At 48.5% G+C, this 27339-nt stretch overlaps 1 protein-coding gene across 4 annotated transcripts in view; it reads left to right on the forward strand.

Moving 5' to 3' along the window:
• USP24 (ubiquitin specific peptidase 24) overlaps window positions 1-27339 on the forward strand; it is a 2099319-nt gene that overhangs the window by 907302 nt on the left and 1164678 nt on the right. For all 4 annotated transcript variants that reach the window (XM_078670143.1, XM_078670156.1, XM_078670149.1 and 1 more), the window contains exons 39-40: window positions 7725-7916; window positions 17925-18042. In XM_078670143.1, coding sequence (XP_078526269.1) covers window positions 7725-7916; window positions 17925-18042 — 310 coding nt within the window. The remainder of the gene's footprint in view (window positions 1-7724; window positions 7917-17924; window positions 18043-27339) is intronic.

The raw sequence follows: 27339 nt of genomic DNA on the forward strand, positions 1-27339 counted from the left end.
TCGGCCTTACCAGCGCCCCACGGGTGTTCACAAAGGTGATGGCGGTGGTCGCAGCTCATCTGCGCAGGTTAGGGGTTTCAGTCTTCCCCTACCTAGACGACTGGTTGTTGAAGGCGGGCTCGCCCCAGACAGTCGTCGGCCACCTCCAGACTACGGCAGATCTCCTGCACCGGCTGGGGTTCTCCATCAATGTGCCAAAGTCACACCTGTGCCCCTCTCAGAAGCTCCTTTTCATCGGAGCGGTTCTCGACACGGCGCGGTTTTGGGTTTATCCACCCGAACAGCGGGTCCGGGATATTCAGGCTCTTTCAGCCGTTATCCCGGGTCTCGGTCAGGTTGACGCTGCTGCTTCTGGGGCTGATGGCCTCCTGCATCCTACTGGTGCATCACACCAGGTGGCGGATGCGGGCTCTGCAGTGGGACCTGAAGTTTCAGTGGGCCCAGCATCAGGGCAACCTGTCCGACCACGTCCTGATCTCGGAGGGCACTGCGAGACAGCTGCAGTGGTGGCTCACGGACCGCGATTGGGTCAGCGGCAGATCCCTCTCCCTTCCCCAACCGGAGCACGTAGTTGTGACGGACGCTTCCCTCCAGGGCTGGGGTGGCCACATGGGAGAGGCGGAGATCAGAGGCCTCTGGTCTCTGGCGGAGGCCCGGCTCCACATCAACCTGTTGGAGTTACGGGCGATTCGTCTAGCACTGAAGGCATTCCTCCCCTCTGTCCGGGGGAGTGTAGTGCAGGTGTTCACGGACAACACCACCGCCATGTGGTACTGCAACAAACAGGGCGGGGTGGGGTCGTGGACCCTTTGCCAGGAAGCTCTGCGCCTCTGGCAATGGCTGGAACGCCAGGGCGTGACCCTGGTGGCTCAACACCTGGCAGGTTCTCTGAACGCCAGGGCGGACGAGCTCAGCCGTCGGTGCATGATGGATCACGAATGGCGTCTGAACTCGGACGTGGCGCACGGCCTCTTTCAGCAATGGGGAGAGCCTTGGTTAGATCTATTCGCCACCGAAGAGAACGCGCAATGTCATCAGTTCTGCGCGTTGGAATTTCCAAGGCGGCACTCGCTCGGAGACGCTTTTCGTCGCGAGTGGAGTTGCGGTCTATTGTACGCCTTTCCGCCTATACCACTTCTGCCCAGAGTGCTGAAGAAGATCAAGCGCGACCAGGCCCAAGTCATCCTTGTGGCTCTGGACTGGGCACGAAGGTACTGGTATCCAGAGCTACTCAGTATGTCAGTCGATCCCCTGGTTTGTCTGCCTCTTCAGGAGGACCTTCTGTCGCAGCAACAGGGGACGGTCCTCCACCCGAACCTGTCCAGTCTCCACCTCCATGCTTGGAGATTGAGCGGCGTCAGTTGAGGCCATTTGACTTGCCTCCGGAAGTCTGTAACGTCATTCTGGCAGCCAGGCGTCCCTAGGCAAAGACGGTATACGCCTGCAGGTGGAACAGATTTGTGGCATGGTGCACAGCAAAGGCTGTGGATCCTCTTGCTGCCCCTCTCTCTGAGGTTCTTCTCTTCCTTCTTTCTCTTGCCCAGCAGGGCTCTGCTCTGGGCACTATCAAGGGCTACCTTTCTGGCCTTTTAGCCTTTTTGAGGCTGCCTGATCAACCTTCTTTGTTCAAGTCCCCTATTGTAAACAGATTTCTAAAGGGCATCACACACACACGTTCCCTCATGTTCCGTATGTGATGCCTCAGTGGGACTTGAACCTTGTTCTTACTTTTCTGATGTGCGCTCCCTTTGAGCCACTTCACAACTGTCCTCTCCGTCTTCTTACTCTGAAAACTGCTTTCCTGGTTGCCATCACCTCTGCCAGGAGAGTGAGTGAGCTCCAGGACCTTTCTTGTACTCCACCTTTCCTTTCTGTCCATCCGGACAAAGTGGTGTTGCGTACTAAGCCATCTTTCCTTCCCAAGGTTGTCACAGCCTTCCACATCGGGCAGTCTATCACCTTGCCAACCTTCTTTCCGCCGCCGCATCCCTCTAAAGAGGAAGAGCGGCTCCACCGTCTGGACCCAAAACGTGCGCTCTCATTCTATTTGGATCGCACACGCCAGTTCCGGGTGGATGACCAACTCTTTGTTGGTTACGTGGGCGCTAAGAAGGGGAAAGCGGTGCACAAGAGGACCATCTCCCGGTGGATCATCTTGTGTATCCAGGCATGTTACTCCTTGGCTAAGAAGGAGCCCCCTGGTGGATTACGGGCTCCTTCCACCCGAGCCACGGCAACTACAACTGCCCTGGGCCGGAGAGTGCCCTTACAAGACATCTGTCAGGCAGCTACGTGGGCATCGCTGCACACGTTTGCAAGACACTACTGCCTGGACAGCCAAGTCCGGAGGGATGGCTTCTTTGGCCGTTCTGTCCTCCAGGACTTTCTGGTGTGATTATTGGTTCGCAGACCCTCCACCGGGTTGGTATTGCTGGGGTATCTATTCTAAGGTAAGGAATCTATCACTAACGTGTCTCTTTCAGATGCACAAGTTACTACTTGTGTAACGATATATCTGATATCTAGGGTTAGGGTTACCCCCTTTCAGGGCCCTAGTTTCAATGGCACCAGTGTTGGTTTTTAACATGGCTCAGCGCTTCTGGCGCGGAAAAGCTGTGTCTAAGAACTGACGTCAGCACGCGAAGGCGGCGTTTAAGTACTCAGACGACGTCATCACGCGCCGACGACTGACGCGGAGCCGCAGACGACGCCTACCGACGCGCAAGGATACTGCTACGCAAAAAATTTCCGGATCCAGTCTGACGCCTGGGGATATTCTAAGGTAAGGAATCTATCACTAACTAATGTCTCTTACAGATATATCGTTACACAAGTAGTAACTTGTGCATCGGACTTTTACTTCTTAACACATTATCCAACTCCTGAAAGTCTGGTAGTATAGGTCTATCTTCTCCTAAGCCAGCCTTGACTTGAGGTTGGTTAACACAATCTCTTTACCAGGTCACTACACATCCTCAGTATGGGACATGGTAAGTGAGAACTTACCTGCTGTTCTAGAAGACTTATGGGGCTTCCATATCCCTGACTATTCAAGATGGACAGGGTGGCCCTAGATGCAGTGTTGTGGCTATCATATCTACACCATTTTCACACGCTGAAGTCAGTTCCCCACTTTACAACGCGTAGCTGGAGATCCATCGAATCCTGTCAGTCTAACATAATTCCTTCCCTCGATAATTATCCAGTGTGAAAGGGACATGTGCCCTCCACAAAAAACACAGGGTTTAAACACTGTAAGGACTGAAAACGCCATATGTCTGAATCCAGACTGCTGCTCAAAGATGAATAAGTAGGGGATCAGCGCACACAAGGCCAAACTTGCACGCACAAAACTTTGGGGAAATTGAAGAAGGCCTTGTTTTGATCAAAGTCGAGGGAGCGCTCTCGATTCCGTGGCTGATCTCATGACTGTTCTTCATTAAAGTCCAGGAGTTTAGGTAAGCCCAAGAAACTCAAAAAAGCGAAAGAGGTCAAAGCAGTGATCTGTCAACCTTCACCCCCATATTCCGGAGTGTCACAGCCCCCTCGGTAACTCCATTCCCCTTATTCAGAATCGATACTGCCTCTGGTTGCAACGTACCCTGACTTTCCAGTGCCATTTGCAATGCTTCAAAAGCAAGGTGAACTAAAACTAACTTTGAACAAAATCTTTGGAACCTATCCTGGTCCATAAAGGGCACTTTTGGGCCCTACGGATCAAAGATGGCCTTCAGCCTTTTTACTGCTGGTGGTTCGTTTCCCAATGTCGACTGCACAACTCAACATTGCTACGAGGCCAGGCCCATGTGCGCTGACTCCAGTTCTCAAGCAATGTTGTCCACTGTAACAGAGTCTCAAAGCTGGCTCTGATGTCACAGATGCCAGAAATGGAGCAGATCTTTTTTTTTTTGCACTCCAGAACTCAGATACCCCTGCAAGGTTGCAAACCGCACACCTATAATCTTATTGTGACTGAGAAATCTCCCATCCTAATGCTGATACTGATTACAATGATGAAAATCTATTTCTGATAGGGTCTTCTAGCCGCAGTTTCCTTGCCTTTTGAATATTCCCACAGTGTCACACTGGATCTGGTAATTTTTCAGCAGTACCTATGCTCACCAGTAGGTTGCTCCATGCAGCTCCACACTGACGCCGTTCTGCTCCGTAAATGACGTGCAGGCCTTTATAGCCACCTCTCCTGCATGCTGGTGTCAGTCCTTTTTCTGAGCCATTAGACATGGATCTAGAGCTTCTTTCGTCTCTCAGGGACTTTTTTCCACCAAAATAATTTTTCTTGTTCTTTAGTGTGCAAGGGATGACATACCACCTCCGACAACAGGTTTTAAACCCTACAGGGCTGTTGCCAAAAGCTGTTGCTGACATATATGCTATTAGTATCTGGGGTTGGACCACAACTTCAATAACTGGTTCTTGCTTAGAGATTCATTCTGTATAGAGTGGCGCTCAGCACTCCTGTATGCCTCCCTGCCACTGCCTCTTCTGCCCCGAGTTATGCAGAAGATCAGATATTACCGAGCCCAAGTCATCCTAATGGCACTGGATTGGGCCAATAGTGTGTGGTCCCTGGAACTCGTGGACATGAGCATCTGTCCTCCCATCAAGCTTCAGACTCTGGAGTATCTATTGTCACAGCAGCAGGGGAGGATGCTGCTCCTGGGTGTCTACAATCTGCATCTCCTTACTTGGCAATTGAACAGCAGCAGTTGACCTTATGTGAACTTCCACCTCAGGTCATTGATGCCTTATTGATGGCGAGGCGTCTCTCTGCAGTCTATACTAGTGGCTGCAAAAAAAATGTAGTTAAGTGCACATCTGACGTACTGACCCATTGCAGGCCAAGTTGTCCTAGGTTTTGTTGTTTTTGTCTTTGGCCTGGCAAGGATTTGTTTTGGACACTTAAAGGATCGGTGTTAGACCTCTCTGCTTTTTTAAGGTTGCTGGGTTAGCCATTGTTGTTTAAATCACCTCGTTTATTTCCACCAAAGCTCTGTGATTCTACAGTGGAATTTAAATTTGGTTCATACTTTTTTAATGTGTACACAATTTTAGCCAATGCACAGTTGCGTATTTAGACTCCTAATCCTCAACACACTTCCTGATTGCCATAACATCAGCTCAGCGTGTGAGCAAACTTCAGGGTTTTACTGTCCAACCACTCTACACCACATTCTTCCCTGATAAGCTGGTGCAAAGGATCCGAAAATGGTAACACTGCGGGGTTTGATGGGGGGCAAAGAAGGGCAAAACAGTGCAAAAGCAGTCTATTTCTCGTGGGTTTGTGATCGGCATCAATATCTGCTACCCATTGGCCAAAAATTGGCCTCCGGAAGGCCTTGGGGCTCGTTCCATCAGTGCCGGAGCTGCTTCCACTACATTGGCAGGCGGAGTGCCTGTCCTTGAAATATCTCAGGCTACTACATGGACTTCTGTATACAAATTCATGAAGCACTACTGCCTTGGACTGGTCTGGAAAATGGGCATTTTGCCTGCCCAGTTCTGCAGGACATTTTGGTATGAGCCCTCCCCTCCCCCCGGAATGATACTGCTCTGTTATCTATTCACAAGGTGAGGAATCTGTGGTTGGAAGTATCCATCAGAAGATCATGTTACTTACCTTTGGTAACGCTCCACCTTGTGGCTACTCTATCCAACCGTAGATTCCTCACTGACCCTCCGTTCTCATCATTCTGTGAACTGAACTATTGGCCACCTCAAAAAGTCCAAATTTAGAGATCTGTACACTGTATATGCCATTGGTCGCTGAAGGTCACTAGATTTGAGGGCGTGGACAAGCCTAGGAAAACAACTGATTTGAGGGTGATGGGTGCCTCTTACATGCAGCTCTTCTTGTCACGTCTGGGGCAGAACTAAGTCAAAGCGGAGCTGCACAGTGTCACCTGCCTGCGCTGTAGTGTAATGCGGTTTAATATCGTGCAGATCCAGTCAGGTGCCTGGGGATACTCTAAAGGTGAGGAATCTGCAAATAAATGGATTACCCACCATAAAGAGTGATAACAAAGGTGAGTAACGTGTGCCTTAGAGTTTCAACAAAGTAGTAAGAATAATGAAATGAGAGTTAAAAGAAAAATCGTTTAACCAGTGTTCAGAAGTCTGTCATTTCAAAGTGGAATTTTATATTATAAGAATCAATAGAAATAGAGAAGTCCAGGAATTTTCCTTAGTTTTAAGCAATAACCAAGAGGTAAAGAGTGACAACCTAAGCCAGTGATACAGTACAGTAGGAAAATGTATAGACATATAAAGAACATTAAAAAGAAAACAGTGCAAGTGTCTACCATCATCTTTCAAACATGTAGACCACATGAAACTCAATTTCTAAGCAGTCTTTGCCTGTGATGAAACTGCTGTTCAGAAGCAGCCGTTCCTCAGGTATGTGCGATAGAAACAGCCCATATCATCTTGACAGCTGCAGCTGATTGTTTAATTTGTAAATGATATGCTTGCAAGAAGCCACAACCATCAGCTCCTTAAGCTAGCCTTGTAAGTGAAAGAGATTCCTTGTCTTCCATCGATGCAATACACGCCCCTTTGCCATTGCTAGGCTCATGTCGAGCTACATTTTTCCATGGCCATTGATTCCAATCACTTCCTGGAAGTCATGAAAGAAGGCCAGTGATGGGAACGTGACAAGAGTCCCTTCCCTCTAATTTTTGATAGTCTTCTACTTTAACATTTTCTTTGCGTTGACAAAGAAAGAACCACACAAGGGGATCGGAGCTCATTTTGGTAGATTATTGATACCTTTGCCATCTTTGATAAAAGGAGTACTGGCATCTAGGGCAAGTTTGGTCCTTTTACGGATAGATTGTTGGACATCATCAGAGCTGGAGAGGCTGGATAGATCACCAGCGATTGCTACAATAATGTGTTTTGTTATGTTATGTAAATTTTTAGAGCGTACTAATCACCCATGAGGGTATACAGGCGCTTGTGCAGGTATTTAGTCCACCCATGTTTACTCGAATTGCCAGCTTCTTGCAGAACCCAAGAAGTGAGGATGAGGGTCTGATGTGTTGTAGAAGGTTGTTCCAAGTTGTCGGTGCAAACTAGCAAAACAAGAGCCCTCCTACTGCAGTTTTGTGAATGTGGGGTGTGTGCGCAAGTGAGAACGTGGCTGAACGCAGGTGTCTGGCTGGTTGGTAGAAGTGTATTCGGCTGTTAAGGTTACCTGGTCCCGTATTGTGCAAGGATCTGTATGTGTGTGAGGAGTTTAATTTGTCTTCATTTGTGAATGGGGAGCCAGTGAAGCTCCTTGAGGTAAGGTGAGAAGTGGATGTGATGTGTATGGTCTGTAGTCTGAGATTGAGCTGCTTGGAGATTCTGGCATACAGTGCATTACACAGTTGAGTCTAATAGTGATGACTGCTTTCGTGACGGTCTGTATGGTGTTGTGTGGCAGCCATTTGAAGATCTTTTTAAGCTTTATTTGACTCATGTCAATATTTTTGTTCTACATTTTATTGTAAAGTGTACCTTGTCTATTTTGAATTCCTGCTAGTTAGGACCAGTTGCCTGGTGTAATACTTTTTGTTAAATCATTTTAATAGTTTCTCTTAATGTCACAAAAGTTACTTATTATTGATGTGTTGTGTAGTATAAAATTGAGCTAAGATCGTATATTCTTTTGTAGTAGAAAGTTGACAGGGGGTGCCTCCTTTTAATTGTTTTTTCTTCTGTAGCTTCTGAAATGGATCAGCTGAGCTTGAGTCCAGCAGCCATGCTGGAAGATGAGATAACATGGCTGGATAATTTTGAGCCTAATCGTACAGGCGATTGTGAAACCAGTGAAGCTGACAACATATTATTAGCAGGACACCTCCGGCTTATTAAGACACTTCTTTCACTGTGTGGTGCAGAAAAGGAAATGCTTGGTGAGTATTTCCATTGGTCCTTTGGGTCAAGTTTAATAGAATTAAGTGGATGATTCTTTTTTGCAGGTTCCATGCTGCACACTCCACATGTAGAGAGCATAAGATAACAAGTTTATATTTGCAATTTCTTTCTGTTAGATTTCATTACTCTTATGAATGATAATATAATATGGTGTCTGTGAAGAAAAGAGCTTGAATTTCCCTTTATATATCTTGACTATTGCATTCTTAGGACAGCTTGTTGCATAGTAGGTGAATAATGATCTGAGACAACCCAAAACTTTACGGTTGTATAGACTGCTAATTCCACTGTGGGGGATTCAACCTTGTAGCTTGCTGAATTTTAAAGAACTGTATCAGTCCCCCAGTTGTGATAGGGAAAAACACCACTTTACTATTAAGTAAAAGGCAATACATTATTATCGCTTGTTGCAGTGGTTAATTGAAATTTCAAGCGTGCCAGTACAGGGAGACTTTTAAATTGTTTGTTCATGAGCAGTATCAAACAGAATGACACACTCCTTTTATTTATTAGGTTCTGACTTTCTTTAACATTTAATAAACCGCACGCTTAGAAGGGTATCTTGGCACTGAAGGAACAAAGTTAAGGATTAGATACAGTAGCACAAAAAGGATATGTGCAGAGAACAGTCATGTTTTAAGCAGCTTTCTGAAGTTTCAGCTTGTTCGATTTAGTATGTAGGATGAGGAAGCCTATTCCATGTCAGGGACTCTGCAGTTCTAAAAGACCCACATGGGTCTCAGTGGAAAGTTAAGAATCAATAGCCAACGTTGGTTCAGAGTTCTCAATAGTCCTCAATAGGCACAAAGGTGTGTACTATTAGTTTCACAAGTGTAGAGATTACATTTCTGGTGTGTAGGAAACTGCTATACGTGCTAGCCAGGCATTATAATAATCCAAGGCAAAGACAAGGAGATGATGGACGGAGCGCTGAAACTTTTCACACTCACCTCCAGTCACAGATCTGGGTTGAATCCATCATCGTTCTTTAGCTCACTTCGCCACTCCAGTTCAGACACAGCTGTATGCAAATCAGTCTTGACACTGTGCCTCATGGGAACAGTCCAGCCCGAACTGCCAAGCTATGTCTTCCCTGGACCTGAAACAAGCATCCTGGGACCAGTTTAGGACTAACAGCCCTTATCAGCCAGGCTAGCATGAATCCAGTGGCAAAGTGAAACCGGTCCTCCGATGCTTGTTCCCAGTCCAGGGAGGACCTGGCTTGGCAGTTCGGGCTGGACTGTTCCCATGAGGCACAGGGTCAAGACTGATTTGCATATCGCTGGGTTCAAACTGGAATGGCATGGTGAGCAAAACAACGATGGCTTTAGGCCCAGATCTCTGTACTGGGGTGAATGTATGACATTTTTCTGCATTCTGTCTCTCAACTGTTTTTGCATTTGTCACCCCGAGTGGGAAGGGTATGCCCAGACGTGGGTCCTGTGCTCTCCAAACCACTGGAATCAAGCTAACCTGGCTGAAGAGGGGTGAAAAGCTGAAACCGGTCCTAGGATGCTTGTTTCTAGTCCAGTGAGGACCTGGCTTGGCAGTTCGGACTGGACTGTTCCCATGAGGCACAGGGTCAAGACTGATTTGCATATGGCTGGTTTCAAACTGGAATGGCATGGTGAGTAAAAAAACGATGGATTTAGGCCCAGATCTCTGTACTGGGGTGAATGTATGACATTGTTCTGCATTCTGTCCATCAACTGTTGTTTTTGCATTATAATAATCCAGACAAGATTGATTTGCTGTGGTGGAGAGAACAAAGAGTATTTGCTTTACTGTATGACTTTGGAAATAGTCAAGAATTGTCACCGTTGTAATCTGCTCAGCTAATGTTAATACTGAGTAAATTTTTACCTCAAAACTTTCACCACTGAGGCTGGGCTGGACGGGGACATAGGGTGCATAACTAGAAGGAGAATGACCAAAATTTAGATGACTTAAAAGAATATTAAATCTCTGTCTTTCTACCATTCAGCTTTCAATGATTCTCATTCATCCAAGAATGGACTGTAGACACATATTCCATTAAGTTAGAAGCTGATGCCTGTGGCTCTCTTTCCAGTAAAACAATATTTTGGGAATCAACTGCATGTAAAAAAATAAAGGTTATACCCCAAAGACTGGAAAAGATAAGCCAGAAGGATCATGTAAAATGAAATAGTAAGGGCAAGAAGCCTTGCGGAACCTCCACATGACCGCGCTCTTAGTGTAGAATCAGATAGTGTACAAGAAATTCTGAATGCTCGATTTCTTTAAAAAAAATCAGAAAGCCAAGACAAGACCAAGTCTTTAATTCTTAATCTGCAAGCCTAGTAAAAAAGAGTAAAGTGGCTTATAGTATCAAAAGTTGCTATAGGGCCATTAGAATAAAGGCAGCTGCAATATGGGAGTCTGTGGCATATTTGAGATAATTAGCCACGGAAACCAAAGTAAGCTTGGTTCTGTGTCCTGACCGAAAGCCAATTTGAGCCAGTTGAAGGAGTCCATTAATTTCTAAAAATTCGATCAGCTGTTGGAAGACCGCATTCTCTAACAGGCACATGCATCAAAGGAAATTGCATTCGCAAATGGTGCGAATCGCAAAATTCGGCCGTTTGCGAATGCAATTCCGATATTTGGGATGCATTAACATTTTTGTAATTTATGTACCAGGGTTCTGAAACAACATGCCAATATCTATCTGGCCCACCGCCAACGCTGCTCCATTTAAGAAAGAGTTGAAGGCTCACCTCTTTAAAGTACACTATATCATAATGTCATAACCGTCCATAACCCAACTACCTCTCCTCTCACTCATTTACTTAATGTTTGTCTTCGTCCTTGTTCAGTGCTTCGCTCCCTTTTTGCTAGTTTCGCACAATGTAAATTACCACTACCAGTTTGATGGCCATTCCTTGATTTGTCCTCCACCTGAAAGTTTTTGCATAGAGGAGGTATTGTTGCTATCTCACAGTTATAGTCTATGGAGGTAAATGTGTACTCGTAGCTGGGCAGCTGGTTGATTTTTGTTAGATGATGTGCTTGGATGGTTAAAAACTTGAGCCACCCTCTGGCCTATGTAATCTTTTATGTCAACGAGGGAAAGTAGGCAATGAAATCTGCCTATCTGAAAGAGACTATTAGTTATAGATTCCTTTCCTTAGGATTACCCCCAGGCGTCAGACTGGATCCGGAGAATTTTTCTTCAGCAATACCCCTGCGTGTCGGTAGGTGGAGTCGGTCGCGTCCGTCGTCGGCGTCGTGGTCGGCGGGATGACGACTTGGTGCCTACTTAGATGCTGCCCCTGTGCGCTGATGTCAGTTCTTTCTTTTTCCACCCAGCCTAGCGCAGAGCCGGAGAAAGCATCCCCCTTAGTCATTTTTTTAATAAACTTTGTTAACTTTTGTCGACTTCTTTTTCTCGACTCTCCGTCTCTTGGTGCGAGGGAGATGTCCCATTGTTGGACTGGATTCAAGCCTTGTGATTCCTGTCACAAACTGATGTCTGTGACGGATCCTCACCTCGTGTGCCTCTGGTGCCTGGAGCGCGACCACGACCCGAAGTCATGCTCCGACTGTGGGGCCATGAATCCTTGTCTTTGCTGGAGGGGTCCTGAAACATTTTGGAGTCCTGACACTGCGTCGCTCCCGCTCGAGACCGGTCGCCGAGCCACCACACCCTGTTCAAGTCTTCGCACTCCTTCGGTAAGTTGAAGCAAAAGAAGCACTGTCGCTCTTCGCCTCCTCCTTGTCTGTCGGCTTACGTGACACAGGACCCAAAGCACCGACGCTCTAAGGCTCCGTCTCCGGTGCCTGACTCAGAGACGACGTCGCGCCTCTCCCCGTTTCCAAGAGCCGGGGTGTCGCCTGCCCAGCTTTGTATGTTCTACGAAGCCCTCTATTTCATCTTTGGGCAGCTCAACTCCTCCCCATGGAGCTGGTTGGGGACCCAGGGCCTTCAACGCCAGCGGCTCCGGACCCGGCGCCGCAGGGTCCCCATGGATCCACGCCTGGATCTGGATTGACGCCGGTCAACCTCACTCTGCGGCACCACTCCCAGCGATGACGCCCCAGCGCCGGCCGTGCCCCGGGCCGATGCTGTCCCTAAGATGGACCCGGAGCCAGATCAACATCGGCTGATGTTGAATTTGGCGCTGGAGGGTACCTTTGGTCCCTTGTTCATCCCAGGGGTACCCTATCACCCTCGGGTGGTGGTGAGGACTGGGAGGGGTTGCTGGACCCTTTAACAGACCAGCTGGAAGAACCGGACTGGAGAGAGGAATTGGGTGACGCCATTGCTCTGGATACCTCCCCAGACCATGGCATGGTTTCTCCCCTACCGTGGCTACGGAGGAGAAAGTGTCCTATACAGTGGTGATTCGTAGGGCAGCCGTGGTTTTAGCCTGGAGCTCCCTGCAGTGGCAGTCAGGACTAATCTCCTGACAGAGGTGCTTCAACCAGCAGCAACTTCCTCTGAACCCCTCTTGCCCTTCAATGAAGCCCTCACAGACATCCTCCTGGGCACTTGGTTCAAACCCAGCACAGGAGTTCCTGTGGAACGGACAATTCACCACCGCCCAGCTCCAGGCGATCCCATTTTCCTCTCCCTTCCCCCGAGAGCTTGGTGGTCCAAGCTTCTTCCTCACAGGGTGCATTCCCTTCCACACCCCCAGATAGGTAATCCAATAATCCGGATCATCTTATTTATTTATTTATTTATTTAAAGATTTCTAAAGCGCGTAGTCACCCAGGGGGTATCCCAGCGCTGAACCTATTACCACCAGTGGAAGATAGTCGGGAGTGGGAGGGATGGCTCAGGGAAAAAGTAGGGTTTTGAGGGCCTTCCTAAACCTTAGAAGGTTTGGTTCTGATCTGAGGCTCAGGGGGAGTGTGTTCCATTTTTTTCCCGTATTGACCGAAAAGCGACGGCCACCGAACCGGGCCTTCCTCACCTTGGGGATCGTGATGAAGTTCCCATGTTCGGAACGGAGCGCTCTTGTGGGTCTGTAAGGTGTGATCCAGTTCCCAAGGATCGGAGGGCCAGCATTGTGCAGTACCTTGTGGGCCAGACAGAGGGAAGCGTATGTTCTCTTCCTCCAGCTTGGTGCTGCGATCCATGTATACCCCATGCCTTTTGGATCACTATAACCACACAATCTGGGATACGGTTGCGCAAGTGCTTCCTCAGTGCCTGGGTGGAGTCCTGGGTATTCTCTCCCAGGTAGTGGCAGATGGGACAGGCGCAGCAAAATTCACAATCCGCTGTGGACTGGATACCGCAGATTCTCTGGGCAGAACGATTTCCACGTCGGTAGCCCAGCGGCGCTACGCCTGGTTGAGGATGTCTGGTTTTTCAGGGGGATGTTCAAGCAACCTGGCTGCATATGCCCTTGGATGGCGGTTGCCTTTTTGGCGACAAGGCAGACTCTGCTCTCGTGCGTTTTAAGGATTCTCAGGCTGCGGCCTGATCCTTCGGCCTCGCGCGTCTTCCCGTCCCCCACAGTCCACCTTTCATCTCTTTTGCGGCTAGGGAAGGGGCACCCCACCATGTCCGACCCAGTCCAGCAACTGGCCAATGCAAGTTGACCAGCATCTGTGTGGCCGCGGACTTTGGACCTAGCGGCCAGTACACCCTTTCCCCCCATGCAGCGGCCTCCAAACCCTCCTAGTCTGACCTTTCCAGGGCCATCGGCGGCAGGATTCGCCATCACCTCCCCCACTGGCAATCCATCACATCAGACAGGTCGGTTTTGCAGATAGTCCGAAGGAGCTACTCTCTCCCCTTCGAGACTACCCCTCCCTCCATGCCACTGTCCTTCGATCGCATGTCGGAGGATTATTTGACGCTTCTCCGCCAAGAAGTCTCCGCTCTCTTGGCTTAGGGAGCTATTGAGAAGGTCCATGTGCCAGAAGTAGGTTGTGGTTGCTATTCCCCCTACTTTCTGGTGCTCAATAAGGACAAAGGCCTGCATCATATCCTACACTTCAGGGCCCTCAACCGCTTCCTCCAGAAGGAGAAGTTCAAAATGCTAACCTTGGCCCAGGTCCTGTCTGGCCTCGACCCCGGAGACTGGATGGTGGTGTTGGACTTGCAGGACGCCTATTTTCACATCACCGTCCTGCCAGCCCACAGGCGTTACCTACGTTTCATGGTAGGCTACGAGCATTTTCAGTTCAGTGTGCTCCCCTTTGGCCTTACCAGTGCCACTCGTGTGTTCACAAAAGTGATGTGAGTGGTCGCAGCTCATCTGCACAGTTCAGGGGTTCCAGTCTTTCCCTATCTCGACGACTGGCTGTTGAAGGCGTGCTAGCCCCAGGCTTTTGTCTCCCACCTCCAGGCTATGGCTGACCTCCTGCATTCACTGGGGTTCTATATCTACGTGCTGAAGTCACACCCGACTCCCTCTCAGACGCTCCCTTTCATCTGAGCTGTTCTGGACACAGTGCAGTTTCGGGCCTATCCTCCCGAGCAGCGAGTCTGAGATATGCGGGATGTGATACCGATGTTTCAGTCTCTATCCCGGGTTTTGGTGAGAATGACCTTGAGGCTGCTGGGCCTCATGACCTCCTGCATCCTGCTGGTGGATCATGCCAGATGGCATATCCAGGCGCTGCAGTGGGACCTAAAGTTCCAGTGGGCGCAGTATCAGGGGAATCCTTCGGACTAAACCAAGATTTCAGAGGGGACTGCGCAACAACTGCATTGGTGGTTGACGAACCAGGATTGGGTCAGAGGCAGATACCTCTCCCTTTCTCAACCATACCTCACAGTGGTGACCAATGCATCGCTTCTGGGATGGGGCAGCCACTTGGGAGAGGCAGAGATCAGAGGAGTGGTCTCTGGCGGAGTCAGGTCTCCATATCAACTTGTTGGCGCTCCGGGCGCTTCGTTTGGCACTGAAGGCATTCCTTCCCTCCCTCAAAGGGAAGGCAGTGCAGATGTTCACGGACAACACCACCACCATGTGGTACTGCAACAAGCAAGGCGGGGTGGGTCGTGGACCCTTTGTCAAGAGGTTCTTCACCTTTTAACATGGCTGGAGCATCAGGGCATTACCCTGGTGTTTCAACAGCTGGCAGGTTCTCTGATCGCCAGGGCGGACAAATTCAGCCGCCGGTACATAGTGGATCACGAATGGCGGCTTCACTCGGAGGTGGTACAAGGTCTCTTTCAGCAGTGGGGAGAACCTTAATCTTCTATGCACACGTTCACCAGACATTACTGCCTAGATAGTCCAGTCTGGAGGGACGGCTACTTTGCTCGTTCTGTCCTCCAGGATTTTCTTGTATGAACTTGGTTCGCAGACCCTCCTCTGGAGATTGTATTGTTGGGGTAAGGAATCTAAAACTAATAGTCTCTTTCAGATGAGCAAGTTACTTACCTTCGGTCACAGTGTATCTGTAAGAGACATATATTAGTTATAGATTCTTTACCGCCCCACCCATCCTCCCCGCTCTGCAGACTGGCTTCTAGGAATAGGGACTCCCTTACAGGGCCTGTCTTTCATGGCCCTGTGCTTCTGTCGTGGAAAGTAGTGTCAGAACGAACGTTAGCGTGAAGGGTCAGGATCTAAGTAGGCAACGCAACGTCATCCTGGTGACCACCACACCGACGACTGACACAGATTCGACCTGCGGAAGCTGCCGTCGCGCATGGGTTTTGCTGAAGAAAAATTCTCCAGATCCAGTCTAATGCCTGGGGGTAATTCTAATATAAGGAATCTCTAACTAATATATGTCTCTTACAGATGCATCTTTACCGAAGGTACGTACCTTGTTCATTAGATGCAGTTCATAGATTACAGACGATCATTAAATTTCTGCCAGACAGAGGCTCATGTTCATATTTTGGGTGTTTTCGCTTGAGCCTGAATGAGGTCTCTGCCACAGTATTTGTAACTTTGATAGAACACATTTGTTTTCCTTGAGGAAATTATGTAGATATTCCATGCAGCGATACACATACTTCAGTGATAGAGCTAGTCAGCTAACCGACTTGTGGGAGGAACAGCAAAGAACCTGCTTTCCTCAATCCACATTCAAAACCTATTCCTCTTTAATGGAATTGAGAAGTCCACCTAGAATATCAAGTAAACAGTCTAGCCCCATAAGTGGGCCCTTTATATAAATTTGTTAGGATTGAGAGCAGTTTGTCTTGCACCAAGAGCCTTGCTTGTGGAGACTCAATTTCAGATACTGATTTGACAGCATGACTACTATTTCTCACATAAATAAGAGTGTATTGATGGGTTTGAAAATTTTATGATTCAAAGGCATCTGTGCTATTTGTTCTCCTCAATGCCTCTCATTGGGCACATTTATAGAAGATCAGCCGGAACACTGCCAAAGTCATCCTTATAACTGGGACTGGACAATATGCTGTTAATATCCAGATTCAGTTGAAACCCCCATGACCTCTAATTTTGAAAGGGATCTGCATTTGCAACAATTCAGGGTAATCTTTGACCCCATTCAGTATTCTTTAAATATGCATGCTTGCAAAATTGAGAAAAGATCATTAGTCCTATTATCTGCCTCCCGATGTTTTCAAAGTTGTTCCGATTCCATTGAGATCTTCCACTAGATAATCTATTCTGTTAGGAAGGGCTTTTTCCTTAAAGACGTTTAGCTAAAATGTTTGCAGCATGCTCTTTCTCTGATATGAGAGTTGTCATTCCCCTTACATACAGTGACTTGAAAATTTGAACAATCTGTCTTGGATGCTATTATGGCTTTCTGCTGCTCTTCTAAACATGATTTATTGTTCTTTTGTCCTTTACAGTGTGAATATTAAACTAACTTCATGTATCTTTCAGTTCACCTTGTTCATACTTCCATCTTGGAAATAAACCCTGTTTTGACCTTTCTTACAGGTTTGCACTAAAATCTTTTAACATTTGTGTTCAGTACACAATTCCGTCATAAAGGAGGCCTTTCTTGTGATTGTCGACAAGAGTAGGAGAGTAGCAACATCTTGGTTTTGATCATTTCCCTAACCCTTCTTTGGTCCCCTCAGAGTGTTGATAAGTCTCAAACCATTTTTATTTCTGAGTTGGTTTGGGAGTTTTAGCTTAATAACTACCTTCTTACCCACAGCCGCACCTATTCAAGACACAGAATCACTTCCACAGACTATATCACAACCCCAATAGGGGTTTTATGGTTTTACTTGGGGAGAATTTGGAATTGATAACCAGTTAATCAATATTTTTTCGGGTAATAGGTGGTGTGAAGCTATTCCAAAAACAGAAGTTCTAGGTAGGTAGTAATTAGCACTTGGTAAATTGGATCCTCCTTTGCCCCCCCTTTAATGCTTCTTTGGAACTCCATATTCATGAATCAATGAGAAGAAGTATCCATTAGAAGAATAAGTTACTTTCCTTTATAGTATTGTTTCTGAAGGATATGTTCTGTCGTTGCAAAGTCTTCTCTACTTTCCTGTTTCCATTTGGTTGTCGGTTTATTAATCAGCAATATTCTTTCTGTTTGTTTTATATTTATTTAGTTATTACTTATTTCCACCCTAGTATTTTGCACACCCAAAAAAAATATACTTTACTGTCAGTGCGGGCACCAGTGGCTCCACTATGGATGTTTCTTCACTTCCATTATGGTGTCTGGCAAATCTGCAATCAAATTCAAAACACCACCTAGGGATGCTGGAATGATATTGCTTAAATAGTATTGCTGAAATTTCTAGTTGCAGACTGAAGTTTGGAGAGAACATTCACAATGAGAGAATGGTATGTAGCCATTTGAAAGGATGTTACTGAAGGTAACTAACTTATAGTTTTGATTATGAAAGTAGTCGAAACTCACACTAAATTGACGCTACATTATGAATTTGCCTCACATACTCTCAGCTCTTCAATGTTTTTTGAACAAAGTCAAATCTGTATGAAAAAAATGTTTTAAAGCACTAATATGTGAGTTCATTATGCTGCTGTCATTTGTTGAAATAATGTTATAACCTAAGCTGCCTATGTGTTACGTTTCAGGCCCTTCTATGATTAAACAGTTATTGGATGATTTCCTTTTCCGTGCCTCAAGAATCATTCTGAACAGTCATTTACCAGCTGGTAGTTCTGCCATCAGTCAACAGGATTTTCATCCTAAGTATGAAATCAATAAATATTTATTGTGATTATTTTGCTTATTTTTTTGTCATGACGATTTGTAAGAGACCAGCTCTACTACTATATTGCTCTGAATTTTTATGTTGGACTAGGCTGGAATATGCTGCATTGGGGCTCATCTACACAATTTGAATTAATGGTAATTTTCATCCAGCTCTTCATTTGCCTGCCTTTTCTCAGAATGAAATAAGAGCTTTCTTAAATATATGTTCTATTAGTCCAGAAGATTCATTTTTTGTCATAAAAGGAGACCTAGCTGTGCATTTCTGATGTACAATAGAGATGTTGACCATTTTAGTTTTTTACTGTGTTGAATGCAGTTTTGATGTCTGCCTACTGTCAGCCTGTTGCTCAACAGCAAACCTGAATCCTTACTCCTTGGGGGGAGGGGGGGGGGGGTGGAAAATGTGCTAGCATCCAATGTTCCTTATGTGGGCTTGGTCTTATCAGCAGCCAAGTCTTGTTTTTAGTCATCAGTGGTGTGTCTAAAAAAACGAATTGATCATCAGGAAATGCTCAGATTGTCAGGTAGATCAAAGCTAATCTGTTGTTTCTCAATCTCATAAAGAACAGTCCTTAACCTCCCCAATTGAAATATAATAGCTTTTTCGTATCCTTCATGGTCTTATGTTTGACTAAGCCACTTATATTGCCAATTCATTAAAAAATCTTCTGTTGCTGTACAGGATTCTGCCCTTTAACCCAACTGCAAATCAGTTGCAGTGCATTTCTGTTAAAAGCTAATGACTGCAGATTCCTCACCTATTAATTATTTCCCCTGGGGTCAAGCTGGATCCGGAAAATCTTCAGCAGTACCTCTGTGTGTCCAGTCAGGTGGCGCCAGTGGCTCCCAGTCAACATCATTCCCCTCTTGATGTGAGGCGTGGACCTATATAGGCGCCAGCCTTAAGCACCAACATCAGTTCCTTTCTTTCTGTGCCTACGTATGCGGATCCAGAGCTCCACTACATTTTCTGAGACAGTTACATTTTTCTATTTCTTTAATATTCAAGGGAAATATGTCTCCCAAGTCTACAGGATTTAAACCATGTGGAGAATGTCACAAAGCAATATGACTGTCCTGCATATCATTTGCTTGTGGTACCCAAGGTCGGATCACAAATCGAAGGCTTACAGTGATTGAGCCTTGATGCACCCTAAGGTCATTTGAGACTGAGAAGCTCTTGTTAGCTAAGCACTTCAATACCCCACTCCATAATTGGTCAAGGTCCAATGGTTGGGTCTTCTCCCAATCCTGAGGTTGTTTTTCACGCAACTAGTCTATTTCCAGCTCAAAGTGCTCGGGCAAATTCAATAAGGTAGCCCCTTCCCACCTCTCTTGTTCTCCTGAAAATGTGCGGGGGTTTCATTGTGCCTTCAGGTCGCATTCCCGAAGTCACTCTATTTAAGCGGTGAATTCCAACCCTGGAATTTCCAGGCATTGGAAACATTGCAGCAAATAGGACTTCCGCGTTACCGTGCTGCACCTTTGTTTGCACGTTACTGACTCCCTTTGGTGGCCCTGTGGGACCCAAGGTGTACAGAGGCTTTTCAACTTGGCTTTTGCTGGTGGGTCTGCCCTCAGCGCCAGTTTTGCCTTCTAGAACTGCTCAGGTCTCTAGACAAAGGGCTAGACCCATCCCACTTTTAATTTGTGTCTGGCCCCACAGCCAACACTGGAACACGATCTGCCGATGCAAGCACCATTGACTTCTGACGACGACGACCAATCCATAGTGCTGTCCAATGCAGAGATGGAGCCTTGTGCTCCATTATCTGAGCTGCTACCGCTTTACCACCCTAGTTTCAGACAAAGTGCCTCTACCTACTAGAAGGTCTCATGTTTTCCATGAGTTATTCGGCACAGATAAGGAAGGCTGCGATGTTGGGATAAGATTTCCAACCTTATCAAGAGGACAACCGGTATGAGTATCTCCAGGATGCCAGTGGTTTGTATACCTACCCAGACACTGGTTCAGTTTCTCCCTCAGGGCTCTCTACGGAAAACCGTGCCTGTTTTGTTATGGTTATGGCAGCAGAGGTCCTTGATCTTCTTTACTTCTCCCTCAGGAGGTTCAAACTAATTTTCTGACAGATGTGGTGCCACCTGGCTAGATGAGTTCTGAGACTCTACTCCCATTCAATGAGGCTCTTGGGATACAAACTTGGGTACCTCGGACAAACATTGCTTGTGTCTAATTGTGCATTGCCAGGTACCATCACTCTGTTCTAAGCAACTCCGCTTTCCTCACTAAGCACCCCATTCCTGAAAGCCTTGTGGTTCCGGCTTTGGCCAACATAGGGAACTTGGACACTTATCCCACTACTACCCCTGACAAGTAATCGAAGAAGATGGAGAACTTTGGTATGGGTTTTCTATACAGGTTTAGCCCTTTGTTCAGTGAATACCAACTGTCTTTTAGGCTGGTGTTCTCATGACTTGTGGGACTCCGTGGCCTGGAAGACACCAGAGCCATTCATTCTCAAGCTATGCAAGATGGTCATGAGGCAGCCAAGTTCACCATCCTCTGTGGTCTGTATACCACTGATTTCCTTGGGAGGGCTATTGGCATTAGTATAGCTATTCGCGCACACACATGGATGCGGACCAGTAGCTTTTTCGGAGGCATTTAGGCCATTCTTTTGGACAGACCTTTCAATTGCTCCTGACTGTTGGGAGATAGAGCAGATTTAGCCCTGGAACACTCCTTGAGCATTTCTGCTCCTCTGTGCCTGCCGCATTTGCTGTTTCACCCCTCTTTGGGTCTTTGGTAGGGGCTTCCAGTGGCTCCAAGAGCCCCAGCGGGTGCAGCAATCCCCACAGCCCTTTCGCAGCCACAGTACCCCTAGAAGAGGGAAACCGCGACAGTCCAGTCTTCGGCACTCCCCGGCTGCTGCCCACTCCAAGTGTCTTTAGCATGCCCTTTGCAGTGCAAAGCTACCCTGTCAGAGGCCAGAACAGATACTCTCTGCCAGGATGATAAGTGATACAGTCGAGTAAGTGGGTTTTGCAAATTGTTCAGCGGGGTTACGCTTTACCAGTTTTCGAACCCAGCAGCACCTTTTGCCATTCTCAAAATAGCTGTTTTGTCCAAAGAAGCTATACAGAGGGGGCTGATGCCAGAAGTTGGTTGGTGTTATGCACGTTACTTATGGGTACCGAGAAAGTACTGGGACCTCCATCCATAATTGACTATCACCATCTCAATGCCTTCCTGGAAAAAAAGACCAGTTCAAAATGCTCACCCTAGCCCAGGTCTTGCCTGCCTTCAACACTAGAGACTTCATGCTAGCACTGGACCTACAGGATAATTATTTTCACTTGCCTTTCATGCAGGCCCACAAGCATTACCTGCTGTTCACAGTAGGCCATGAGTATTTTCAGTTCTCCGTGCTCCACTTTGGCCCTCGAGTAATCACAAAAGAAAAGTGATGTTGGTGGCGGCAGCACCTTTATGGAGCTCAGGGGTTCTAGCCCTTGCCTACCTTGACAAGTGGTTGTTGAGGGCGGGTTCACCCCAGGCAGTCACCACCCACCTCCAGATTACGGCAAAATACTTAACTTTATTGGGGTTCATATGCCAAAGACACACCTGGCTTCCCAGACGCTCCCCAACATTGGACCCATTCTGGACACAGCGCAGTTTTACGCCTATCCCCTGGAATGGAGAGTCTGGGTAATTTGGGCTATGATCCTGATATCTAATAGACTACTAGCCGCAGATTCCTTCACGTAGAATTATCCCCAGGCGTGAGACTGGTGCAGGAAACTTTTTGCCACAACATCCCTGTGCGCCGGGGGTGGGACGACGTCACACAACTCCGCCAAGGTGTCGTCCGCGTACGTGACGTCAGCGAGGTCACATAAGACCTACCCTGGCGCGCCTAAGTCAGTTTTTTTCTTTTCCGCGTGCAACGCGGATCCGGTCTTTGCTACGGGCCTGTTTGGGGCCCCTTTTTTCTCCATTTCGTTTGTGGAACATTGTGCGAATGCCTTAGGGTTTCAAAACTTGTATGTTTTGTGGGTGTCTTATGCCGGCGACGGACCCGCACCTCATTTTTATGTGGTCGTTGGTGGAGGATCACGGCACCACTGACTGCGAGGCCTGTCAACAGTTGAAGCCGAAGTTGCAGCGGGAGCGCTGTATGAAACTTCTCTCGGCGTGTCTCTCCAGGTTGACGTCCTCCCCTCGGTCTTCTTCGGCGGACGGCTTCAGGTTCGGCCGTGGTCGTCATCCTCGCCCTTTTCCGATGTCACGTGAACGTCGCTCCCCGGTGTCGCAGTTTGTCCCCGGCGGCTGGTTCCGGCCTGCGGAACTTCCACCTCGAGAACAAAAACGACGCCAACTCCACCGCCCTGATCGACAACCTCGCCAACCTAGGACTCAAACAGCTTGTGACGACACCCACCCACGCCGCTGGACACACACTTGACCCCATCTTCTCCGCAAGCCCCCATGTCTCCTTAAACCACACCACCGAACTCCACTGGACCGACCACAGATGCGTCCACTTCACCTTCAGGAAACCCACCACACACCACCGCACCCAACAGCTGCCGCGCCGCTGCTGGGGCAAGGTCACCGAGTACCAACTGACGACCACCCTCGCCCGGAGACCACCCACCGACCCAGATACCGCCACAACCAACCTCACACAGTGGATCAACGACTGCGCCAACACCCTCGCCCCTCTCAAGACCTCCACAAACAACCACACCAACAAGAAAGCCACCTGGTTCACCGAAGACCTCCGGATCTCCAAGCACACCTGTCGGAAGCTGGAGAAAAAATGGCTCCACGACCGAACACCAGACAGCCACACAGCCCTCAAGAGCGCCACAAGCAGACACCACCAACTCATCAGGACCGCCAAGAGGACCGCCTAGACAACGCACACAACACCAAAGAGCTCTTCAGCATCGTGAAAGAACTCTCCAACACCAACGACATCCCACCATCACAAGACCTGTGCGACTCCCTGGCTGCCTTCCTTCACCGCAAGATCACCGACATCCACGACAGCTTCAACTCCAAACCCCCGCACCCACCACCGAGTCCACCACCCCTGCGACTACCACCCGCACCAGCCGCCTGACCACCTGGTCCAGTGTCAGCGACAAAGACACCATCAAAACCATGAACTCGATCCACTCCGGATCCCCATCGGACCCCTGCCATCACCATGTCTTCAACAAGGCCAGCACAACCATCGGGCCCCACCTCCGGAAAACTATCAACTACTCCTTCTAGACAGCCACCTTCCCGGAAAGCTGGAAGCTCGCCGAGATCAACGCCCTTCTGAAGAAGCCCAAGGCGGACCCCAAGGACCTCAAGAACTTCCGGCCCATCTCCCTGCTCCCGTTCCCGGCAAAAGTGACAGAGAAGATTGTCAACAAACAGTTAACCCGCTACCTCGAAGACAACAATATCCAGGACCCTTCCCAATCCGGCTTTTGCAGCAACCACAGCACCGGGACCACCCTCCTCGCCGCCACTGACAACATCAGGACCCTGATGGACAAAGGAGAAACAGCCGCCCTCCTCCTCCTGGACCTATCAGCAGCCTTTGACACAGTCTGCCACCGCACCCTATCAGCATGCCTCCATGACGCCGGTATTCAAGAGAAGGCCCTGGCCTGGACCACATCCTTCCTCTCCGGCAGAACCCAGAGTGTCCGCCTCTCACCCTTTCGCTCACAAACCACCGAGATCATCTGCGGCGTCCCACAGGGATCCTCCCTCAGCCCGACGCTGTTCAATATCTTCATGGCTCCTCTCGCCCACGTCGCACGACAACATAACCTCAACATCATCTCCTATGCCGACGACACCCAGCTGATCATATCCCTCACCGAAGACCCCCACACCGCCAAAGCCAACCTCCACAGAGGAATGAGGGCCGTAACCGACTGGATGAAGGACAGCAGACTGAAGCTGAACTCGGACAAGACTGAGGTCCTCATTCTCGGACCCGCCCCATCAGCCTGGGACGACTCCTCGTGGCCCACATCGCTGGGCACCGCCCCGGAACCCACGGACCACGCACGCAACCTGGGGGTCATCCTCGACTCCACCCTCTCCATGACCAGGCAAGTCAACGCCGTCTCCGCGTCCTGCTTCAACACCCTCCGAATAATCCGCAGAATCTTCAAATGGATCCCTATCGACACTAGAAAAACCGTCACCCAGGCCCTCATCACCAGCAGACTCGACTACGGGAACGCCTTCTACTCAGGAACTACAAACAAGCTCCTGAGACGACTCCAACGAATCCAGAACGCCTCGGCTCGACTGATCCTCGATGTCCCCCGCCGCAGCCACATCACAACCCACCTGAAAGGCCTGCACTGGCTCCCCGTCAACAAGAGGATCACCTTCAAACTCCTCATCCACGCACACAAAGCACTACACAACACCGTGCCTACTTACCTCAACAACTGTCGCGGACCAAACTCAAATATTCTTCTTGCCGCCATTCCTGCTCACTTGCTGAGGCCACGCCCCCTTACGAGGCCACGCCCACCCCGAATCACTACTTAAAGCGCTGACTACGAGCGCTGCAGTTAGATTGACAGACCTCCTGAGGCTGAAGCCGGGAGTGCGTGCTATTGCTTGCTTTTAATAATTTGTGTATTTTCTGTGTTTTTAAAGTCACTTACCCGCCCCTCCTCCCTCACTACTGCTGGGCACTTGCCTGCTTGCTGGAGAACCGCGCAGCCGATATTTAACGCTGTCGCGGACCAAACTCAAATATTCTTCTTGCCGCCATTCCTGCTCACTCGCTGAGGCCACGCCCCCTTACGAGGCCACGCCCGCCCCGAATCACTACTTAAAGCGCTGACTACGAGCGCTGCAGTTAGATTGACAGACCTCCTGAGGCTGAAGCCGGGAGTGCGTGCTATTGCTTGCTTTTAATAATTTGTGTATTTTCTGTGTTTTTAAAGTCACTTACCCGCCCCTCCTCCCTCACTACTGCTGGGCACTTGCCTGCTTGCTGGAGAACCGCGCAGCCGATATTTAACGCTGTCGCGGACCAAACTCAAATATTCTTCTTGCCGCCATTCCTGCTCACTCGCGGAGGCCACGCCCCCTTACGAGGCCACGCCCACCCCGTGGGTCGGGCACCAGTGGTATAAAAAATGTGCTTTCCCAGGAAGCGCAGCGGACGAGCGCAGTGGGCGCGTCGATTGCGCGCCGAAGGCGCGCCTAAGGCAAGCCCGTCTGCGCCCGTCCGCGCCAAGGTAGGGCCATGGGCCACTTACGCTGCCAGTGCTGACTCACTACATCTGGATCAGCTTCCTGCCGGGCCACCTTTTTCTAGAGAGGAGCTCATCCAAATAGGTAAGCTACATGCTGACAAAGGTAGACTTTCTCTAGTACCTTCGTCTTCTCCCCGGGCTGACGTGCTAGGGGACAATGTTCTCAACTGCGGGCTACTAAATGTTAGGTCGCTGCCTAAACATTGCACAGAGATCCAACTCCTGATCGACACTCATGAACTGGACATTCTGTTCATGACCGAGACGTGGACTCGTCCAGACTGCCTGGTCGACCCTGGATTTGCCTGCCCCTCCGGCTTTAAATTTCTCCACTCCCCTAGGCCCACTGGTAGAGGCGGGGTGTGGGAGTTATTTTTAAAGCTTCTTGTTGCATCAAGGCCCTCACTCTTGACGCTACTTTGGGCTTAGAGATGTTAGGACTGTCAATCCAGATCCCCTCTGGGAGTACGATCACAGGGTTAATCTGCTATCGCCCTCCAGGGCCGTTTAGCCTTCTGCAGCAAAAGGCGTTATTCACCACCCTGACTAACATCGCTCTATCACACCAGAAGCTACTTATACTTGGCGATTTTAATGGCACCCTTGACACAGCTCTTAGGAACCTTATTTTAACTTGTGACAGTTTTGGTCTCTCTCAACTATCTTCTGAGGCTACCCATAAAGCTGGTCACCGACTTGACCTGGTCTTTGCTGTTCGAGACTCGGTGGTAATGGGAGAGTCCCTGCCAATGGACTGGACTGATCACTCACTAGTTAAATTTTTTCTTCATAAATGAGTGGTCCCTATAAAGCACCGTTGCGGGCCAAAGTAATTAAGGGCAGAGACTGGAGGGCCCTTTCACGCTTACACCCTGTGGGTGAAGTGTTTCCAATTGAATCAGCTCTTCGATGGTCACAAAAGCACAGGCGAAAATTACAATTCTTTTACCACCAGTATCTCAACACTAGTCGACACCCTCGCTCCTCTTAAAAATCTAGCCTGCAAGGGTAAAGACTCTGCCCCATGGTTTAAGGATGATCTCAAACTGTTAAAGCTTGAATGTAAACAAGCAGAGAGAAAATGGAGACGCGACTATAAAGAAGCTGCTAAAGATTCGTGGAAATCCAAGGTTCAGGCCTACAAAACCCTCATTAAAAAATCGAAAGCGGATCACTATTCTTCCCTGATCTGTAGTACTACCAACAATTCCAGGAGCATCTTCAACATCCTAAACAGTGTCACTAACCCGGAGTCGTGCAAAAATGCTATCGTCCCGTCGCAAGTTCTCTGCGACAACCTGGCCACCTTTTTCAAGGAGAAAATTGATCTTATTCTCAAGGAGTTGTCTACTCCGCCTGGTACTGAAGCTCCCCTTTTCGCAAACCCTGTCATTCCGGAAATTCGATCACCTGACTCCGCCAGAGCCTCAGTAGAATCACTCTCCAGGTTTCCACCGCTCACATATGAAATCTTCACTAAGATAGCGAGAGGGATTGCTTCTGGGTCTCCACTGGACCCGGTGCCTCCTAAAATTTGGAAGGAATTTGAAGAGGAACTCTTTCCCCCTCTCCACTTAATTTGCCAGCAATCTCTGCTGACTGGCTCTGTCCCTGTCCAGTGGAAACGAGCTCTGGTCTCCCCCTTGCTGAAAAAGCCCTCCCTTGACCCTGATTGTTCCAAAAAGTTCAGGCCTATCTCACTACTGCCGTTCCCTGCCAAGATAGTAGAGCGGGTGGTCAGTAAAACCCTCTCCACCCACCTGGAACAACATCTACTACTTGACGGGGACCAATTTGGTTTTCGTCCTGCCCACGGAACTGAAACAGCCCTCATCACCGCCATGGACGAACTTCAAAGGCGAGCAGACTGAAGACAGGCGTCATTTTTGATACTGCTCGATATGTCTGCCGCCTTTGATACGGTGAATCACATGATCTTACTGAGGCGGCTGTTGGAGGCAGGAGTGAGGGACACGGCTCTACAATGGTTTCACTCTTTCTTGCAGGATAGGCAGC

This window comes from Lissotriton helveticus, chromosome 1_2 (assembly GCF_964261635.1).
Source record: "Lissotriton helveticus chromosome 1_2, aLisHel1.1, whole genome shotgun sequence".
In the NCBI taxonomy this organism is placed as follows: domain Eukaryota; kingdom Metazoa; phylum Chordata; class Amphibia; order Caudata; family Salamandridae; genus Lissotriton; species Lissotriton helveticus.